Genomic DNA, 7,340 nt, shown 5'->3' on the forward strand with positions numbered 1-7,340 from the left:
TTCTATAATTGTTCTGCACCAAACTGAACTTGGTTTTTTGTTAATATAACTTGTATTATTAAAACTTTCAGTGTCAAAATTAATAAAAAGAAGAAATAATTATCGTCGACACAAATATATTGAGAAAAGACAGAATATAATTTCTGTGCTACGAATCTTATAACTTCTGACAGCGTTGATACTATTATTAATGCAAAGTTTATTTGTTCGATAACTGAACATTTTAATCCAAGAGTGTACAAATTTTGGCAATCATAGTTTATTTACGTTCTTCTGGTAGTTGTATGACATAACCTAAAATTCGTTATTTGTTTGTCACTGAAAATTATCCGTACGAAATGGATAAATCAATTTTAGTGCAACAGCAAGTGAAGAATAATGCAGATGATTTACAGAAAGAATTCCTTGATATGAAAAATTGGGAAAAACAAATGAAACTTAAAGATGATGAATTGAAAAAGGAAGCAAATGATGAGGTATAAATTTTCACTGATATTTTATGTGTAAGAATGTTCAAATTTATGGGGATACCCTTTTTGGCAGGTGTCTTTACCGCCAGTTAGAAGTAAGCATAAAGGTAAAGTGACTAATGGTTCTGTGAAACAAAATGGAAATGATATTAAATCAAAAAGAATTAAATCGCACGATTACTCTGCTTGGGATAAATTTGATGTGGTAAGCTTCGTTGTACTGGAAAAATTGAGTTAACGCGTTGACGCCAGGGCGAATATCTACGTTTCTTTGCGTGAGACGGGGATCGGTGGGTCACCCCGGTGTGAACGTGTTAAGTATATTATTGCATAAAGTTTAATAAAATCTAAGAGTAGCAATATTACTTGTAATGTTGTATAAAAGGATAAAGCATGCGAAGAACTAGATAAAAACAAACAGTCAGATGATTCTGAAGGTGAACCTATGTCCAAAGAAGAATTAGAAAAAGCACATCAGGAAGCTACAAAACATAAGAATGAGGGAAATATTTTTGTACAACAACAGAAATGGTCTAAGGCAGTTGGCTGCTACAACGAGGCTATAAAACTATTTCCATATGATGCAATATTTTATGCAAATCGTGCACTCTGCCAATTAAAACTAGACAAGTATGTACATAACATTATCGCATTTCCATATTTCAATTTGCAAAACAACCCGTTTTCAGTTAAGATGCAACATTAGTATGTAATATTTCTTTCATTCGAGTGGCAAAATTTTTAAACCAAATCAATAAACATGTTGGCATTTTGGCATAAAATATTTTGAAATATGTTATATATTCTTTTTGTACAGCTTTTATTCTGCCGAATCAGATTGTTCTGCAGCCATACAATTGGATGAAACTTATGTAAAAGCATATCACAGAAGAGCAACAGCGAGAATGAATTTAAAACAATATAAAGAAGCTAAGAAAGACTTGGAAAAAGTTTTAAAATTAGAACCTTCTAACAAGGAAGCTAAATTACTCCTTAATCAGATAGAAAACAAAATGAAAATCTTAGAGGTAACTTATGATAGAAAAAAAGAAAATGTGAAAATTTAATACTTGGTTGACATAATTTATGTATGCTGTTTAATAATACTATTTTATGCAGACAAGTACTGTGGTCAAAGAAGACACAGAGAATTTGTCTAAAAAACCAATTGAAAAAAAAATTGCTGAAAAAATATGGGGTAATACTAAAACAAATATAGAAACAAGTACTGGAGATATTAAAGACACTAAGTGTATCAAGACAGATAAAGATATTAAAGGCGTTAAAAATGTTATAAGTACTATAGATGATAAAAAAAGTAATGTAGCAGATGTTATTGCAGATGGTAAAAGGAATTTACGTATTCCTGACTGGTTACCAGAAAAAGATAATGTAATCATAATAGAACCAATTAAAAAACCTCCTCATTTACGCTCAAAGGTAAGATTACATAGTTTTAAAATTAGGGATAAATTGAAAATTTCAAACATCCCCTTCTCCCTTCCCCCATCATTTTTGTCTTTCATTAAAGTATTTGCAATTTATAGAAATCATTGACGAAAATACCTGTTGAAGAAGTAGACTTTAATACCATTTATTATAAACATGATGATCACGCACTAAATAGCAAAAGTGAACAGTTCAAGGAGAAAGAAAAAGTTAGTGAGAATAGTAATTCTATGAAAGATAACAATTGTATCAAAGTTTCTGAACCCTTAGAAAATATTAGTATTATTATACCACCAGTTCCTAAAACGGCTGTACAGTTTGTAATGAATTGGAAAAATAAATCATCAGAATTTAGGTATAAATATTTAAAGGTAAGAATAATTTTTAACAAATTGATTATAAGTTTTATCAAATAGAAAAGACAATGATACAGAATCTTATTTACATTAACATACATTTATTATTTTCATAATTTTAAGGGTAGACATTTTAATATTAGTAACCAATAAAATTTCAGCAATTACCTGTGAACAGCTTACCCACAATATTTCAAGATTCAATGGACTCTGATATTTTTAGTGAGATATTGGAGGTTTTAAGGATAGAATTTTTAAAAAATAAGGATGTCATATTTCAATACTTGAAAGATCTTAGTCAAGTTAAGCGGTTTAAAACCCTTATCATGTTTACTAGCAAGAGTGATAAAGAAAGTATGTATTATTTTGAAATTTAAAATATTGCAAAGGATTAGTAATAGTATCTTTTCAAATTGATTTTTTATTAATTTATAGGTTTAAAAACACTTTTTGAATATTGCAAAATTGTTGAAAATATTCCTGAAGTTGAAGTTTCGGTTTTGCAAGATAAATACGAAATTTAGAAATAAGTTAACGATGATTTGCTGCAACAAAAATATTTTTTTAAATTCTGTAATATGAGTAAGTCATACATTTCTTTTTTTACAAATGTTCCTATTTGCATAAGTATGAGAACTAGAGAATTATTTAGTTATTTATATTATATTACACTTTGTGCTATATATCTCATTGTTTTACATATGTACAATATCTAGAAATACAAAGTTAAAGAAAATTCTATATTCACATCAATTATACTAAAGACTACCAAGAAATATAATCGCAGTAAAACGTATTTCAAACACGACCATTTAATAACGTTTGTATCCTATGGTCATTTTTCATAATCTGCAATTTTGTTTGACATATTTTATCCAATTGTATTTTCATGTTATAATCGATTTCCTTTAGTGTTTCCTTCATAGGTTCTATTAATTCTTGAGTTTTCCTGCAAAGAAATATACTGTACATATTATATTTAAAATTTGAAATGATAGCAAATAAATTTAAATATTCTTACATTTTCTCCATTTCTAATTGTTCATTTACTTGCTGATACTGATTTCTCCAATCTAGTAATTCTTTTTGCATAATCTCTACATCTTCCTATCAAAAATATTTTTCATCTTACAAATGTGGTAACACGTAATTTCCTAACTTAATAAACAATACCTGGAAATAGTCCAATAACTTTCCAAGTGGATTTGTTGCACGAGTTAAAGTTTGTATCGTGTTTCGTAACTTGTCAATTTCCTTTACCACTACATCACGTTTTGAACTTGTATCCCAAGACTAATAATAAATTTGTATTTTATTTAGTATAAAATTGTATACTTCTATTGTATCGTTTAATACAATAATATGAGTAAAAAATTTTCCTTACAATATTGGTTTTTTTGGGTATCACATCTACGTTATCGTTATTAACTAATTCTTTTTGCGTTTCTAATATTTGAGCAACAAGATGCCCGTGTTCTTGAGTTAATTGTTCGTCGATCTTGTAAGTACCAATGTCCTCCAAAGAATCACTTCCACTACCTCTAGTTTCCATAACTACCATGTCTTCAGCATCGTCATCTTTAAGATCAGAGTTTTCTACAATGACACTAATATTCCCCATAGGTGTTCTAGAAAAATAAAACTGATTACAATTTATATTTTTCGGATACATATAAAGTCTTTCACATAAGAATAATGTTAAAATGATTCTTACATTATCTCTTCGTTAACCATTAATTCTGCTTTACCTCGTATTCTAGGTGCTGCAGGTCTAGCACTAACTGGTCTTGCACTAGGTGGACGTAAAGAAGTTTTTGGTCTATCATTTGACTGTGAAATACTGCAAGTTTCATTCAGATGTTATATTTTATGAAGTTACTATTATTATAATAACTAATACAATTTGAATTTTGTATTAGTTATATAATAATTAACATTACCTAGCATCGTTATTTTCTGACTGGAATTTTTGAATTTCCGATGTTGATTGATCAGATTTTTCTGTATACTGCACAGGAGCTGCATTATTTGTTATACTATTATTTTTATACTCTATTTCCTCTGGACTTTCATTTATTGTATTATTTGTTACATTTATCGGTGGTTTAGATTCTGAAATCATGGTATCTGTTGTATGAAACATTTGATTTTGTGATTCACTACTTTCAGTGTGTGCTACACGTTTTGACTTATTTTCAGAATCTTTTTGTCTTTTGCTTTCATCTGCTTTCTTGTCCAACTGCAAAGAAGTTGTTTCAGCTAGAGCTGCAGGGGATACATTCTGTTTAGGTTTAGCAGATGAAGATTTTCTTCTGTGATGTGCAGATGATGAAACTTTCTCTTGAAATGGCTGAAAAATACAAGGATAAGCATTGTCTTTTTTTTATCTTTATAATTTTAGTAGACAATGTATTAAATTACTTCAACTTGTTGATCTTCCGTAATCTTATTATTTTTTTTAACTTCTTGATTTTCATTTTTATGTGTTCCCACATGTGCTGGTGCATTGTTTTCATTAGCAACTCTTCTTTTGGGTTCTGTAGATTTTTCCCTATCTGTTGCAACTCTTTTTTGAGTTGCTTCTTTTGATAATGTTTTTCTTTCATTTTTTACTGCAGATAATTTACTGCTTGAAGTAGATTTGCCTTTTACAGGACCTTTTTTGTATTGTTCGATAGCTTCTGTGCTGTTTATCTATTTAACAAACAATTTACTACTATTAGCTGAGAGGTAAAATAACAGGTAAAATATAACAGGAACTTGGTAATCATTTTTTCACTTAATCATTCATTTGTAATTAATTTCTATTACCTTCTTATCTAAAGCTTTTCCAATTGCTTGCAGTAACTCATTTGTTTTTGTTGGTTCCTGACCTGATATTATCTTACTGGCTCTTACAGTTAAACTAATTCCAGTGGCTAATTCTAAAATTATTGTACAATACATTTAAGTATATTTAAACAATTTTTATATCTACACTAATAGAAAAGGGACTTATAACTCACTAACTACATCGATCAGTTTCGTTAAATAAGCAAGTTTTGCCTCTTTGTTTTTTATATTTTCCGAGTTTAGCTCCTCATCTGTATATAAACCCTCTAGGAAACCAGTATTATTTATCACCTACAATATCATTCATATATTAGTTTAAAAAGTGTTAATTGTGTTCGTGTTCTATTACCAACTAGATAATAAGCGAACAAAGATACGTTACAGCTGATACGATGTCATGAAGAAATCGAAACGGTGGTTTCCTTAATAATTTCTCGGTGAGCGGTGGTTTCTTGAAGTATTTTCCGAGTAAATCTTGAGTTCTTTTAATTACTTCTGGTTTCACCTCATCTGCCATTATTATTCACATGTAAAACATAGCATAAACTCTAACGTACCTTCCATGGGATTTTGGTCCCGTTTTTGTAGCATTAAGTGGTTGCTTGGCAACTAACATATGATCAACACATGTAGTACAGACATAGAGTTAAATACCTACATCGAACGATTGCATTAATTGTGAACAGGAAACTATAAAATTGAAACTGTAGAAGATGGAGATAAATTGTATTAAACATTAGCCAAATGAATTATATCTCGCGCTTTAGAGGTAAGAGAGAGAAAGATATATAAGAAAGCTATAGGAAAGAGTGAGACAGATGTTGCGACTCTGCTTTAGAACCCATGGCGCCATCTCTGTAAAAAGTGCTCAAACTGGTCGCTCAGCGTTATCGACAGCGAAGTGAACTACTCAAGGACTACTATCGCCATCTCTGCTTAAAAAACTAGAACTAATGCTCTATTAATTTCAGCACTTCTTTACGAGATGGCACTAGTGCTGCAGTAGTTCACTTCGCTGTTGATAACGCTGTGCGACCAGTTTGAGCACTTTTTACAGAGATGACGCCAAGGGTTGTAGAGTAGGGTAGGTAACACCTGTCTCACTCTTTCCTATAGGTTTCTTATATATCCTTCTCTCTCTTACCTCTAAAGCGGGAGATATAATTCATCTGACTCTTCCTGTTCAATGAAAATTAAAGAATTTCTTTATTTAATCAACAGTACTTTAAAATCCTATAACTAAGACGAGAGGGAGAAGCAGAGAGAACGAAAGAGAAGCGGAAACGAAGTCAGAAAGGTGTAGGTTTATATGAACTTTTTTGTTACTTTTAGGGTGCAGTATATTTGGTGTAAGACGAACTGGAATTTAATGAAGTCAGGACGAAAATTTTGACGATGGGGAAAGTTACTGGAAATTATTTCAGAAATCACCCCTTAGCGTTATCTCTCAAATTATGAAATACTCTATAAATGTGTATAAGAAACATATACACACATAGCCATGATATTAACCCTTTGAACGCTGAGTTGTGCGATGTCAACCCATATGTGCATTCATAGCGTTTAAAGGATTAATTAATCTTTTACTTATAATAATGGTAATCTTGGGTTTGATATCCTGATTTCTTTTTGCAGCTTGCAGCCACAAATCGGAGACGATGATTTTCAGAAACAACACCCCGAAATTTTGGTGCTCTTGCGTGCTCGCGGAGCCTGAAGAGAACCTGATGAATCGGCGGACATCGAGGAGTTAAGGTTTTATAGTGCATTAATTAGTCCGCGATGAGGAGGTGGATAAAAAGTTTTATAACGTTGTAAATGTTAACGGGGGAAAAGGTTCGCGCTCGCTGGACGTGGCTGCCATTTAATTCCACTTTCCTTTTACTCAGGCTATCTCCTGTGGACGTCGTATTTTACACGCGGCGTGTCCACGTATGACACTCTTGGGCTAAATCGTTTATGGCTTTACTACATCCTTGCGCCTCGGCTCTGCTTTATTACCATCGCTTTATTAGGCTGTCGTTTTTAATTGCGCTGCTATGTCGACCAAGCTTGTCATACTTTTGTGCAGGATTATCGTTAATCTCGCATACTAACGAGCTTGGCTCTTGTTTTAATGCATTCTCCAAACTTTTCTTCAGCATTAGAGTCGCTTGTGTGCTGCAGCGTTCGAGAGTACAGTTTTTCCTTGTGCCGTTGCGATTTTTAAGTCGTATTAGCATTCTATCCAGTT

The 7,340-nt window shown here is 31.5% G+C and overlaps 2 protein-coding genes across 2 annotated transcripts; one reads left to right on the forward strand and one right to left on the reverse strand.

Moving 5' to 3' along the window:
- Positions 1–285: 285 nt before the first annotated feature.
- On the forward strand, positions 286–4,221 carry Spag (RNA polymerase II-associated protein spaghetti). The gene is made up of 9 exons (XM_076894091.1): positions 286–476; positions 544–675; positions 856–1,100; positions 1,288–1,498; positions 1,590–1,910; positions 2,018–2,290; positions 2,437–2,629; positions 2,711–2,857; positions 4,036–4,221. Exons 1-8 carry the CDS (start codon positions 339–341, stop codon positions 2,797–2,799), a joined length of 1,602 nt encoding a protein of 533 aa, XP_076750206.1. The 5' UTR covers positions 286–338; the 3' UTR covers positions 2,800–2,857; positions 4,036–4,221.
- On the reverse strand, positions 2,957–5,658 carry Ift54 (intraflagellar transport 54). The gene is made up of 10 exons (XM_076894092.1): positions 5,490–5,658; positions 5,281–5,398; positions 5,087–5,199; positions 4,697–4,969; positions 4,216–4,625; positions 3,990–4,115; positions 3,660–3,903; positions 3,449–3,568; positions 3,297–3,382; positions 2,957–3,224 (listed from the first exon to the last, which is right to left on the reverse strand). The coding sequence occupies exons 1-10, from the start codon at positions 5,622–5,624 to the stop codon at positions 3,074–3,076; spliced, it is 1,776 nt and encodes a 591-aa protein (XP_076750207.1). The 5' UTR covers positions 5,625–5,658; the 3' UTR covers positions 2,957–3,073.
- Between the last annotated feature and the right edge of the window lie 1,682 nt (positions 5,659–7,340).

Source organism: Xylocopa sonorina, chromosome 4 (assembly GCF_050948175.1).
Source record: "Xylocopa sonorina isolate GNS202 chromosome 4, iyXylSono1_principal, whole genome shotgun sequence".
Classification (NCBI taxonomy): Eukaryota; Metazoa; Arthropoda; class Insecta; order Hymenoptera; family Apidae; genus Xylocopa; species Xylocopa sonorina.

What these genes read in the sequence shown, in the direction of transcription:
- Spag (XM_076894091.1), top strand. Translation starts at nt 339, where the DNA reads ATGGATAAATCAATTTTAGTGCAACAGCAAGTGAAGAATAATGCAGAT. An exon ending in AAAAGGAAGCAAATGATGAG is followed by an intron (nt 477 to 543) that starts GTATAAATTTTC and finishes CCTTTTTGGCAG; the next exon opens with GTGTCTTTACCGCCAGTTAG. An exon ending in TAGCAAGAGTGATAAAGAAA is followed by an intron (nt 2,630 to 2,710) that starts GTATGTATTATT and finishes ATTAATTTATAG; the next exon opens with GTTTAAAAACACTTTTTGAA.
- Ift54 (XM_076894092.1), bottom strand. Translation starts at nt 5,624, where the DNA reads ATGGCAGATGAGGTGAAACCAGAAGTAATTAAAAGAACTCAAGATTTA. An exon ending in CGGAAGATCAACAAGTTGAA is followed by an intron (nt 4,626 to 4,696) that starts GTAATTTAATAC and finishes TGTATTTTTCAG; the next exon opens with CCATTTCAAGAGAAAGTTTC. An exon ending in ATGGTTAACGAAGAGATAAT is followed by an intron (nt 3,904 to 3,989) that starts GTAAGAATCATT and finishes TTATTTTTCTAG; the next exon opens with AACACCTATGGGGAATATTA.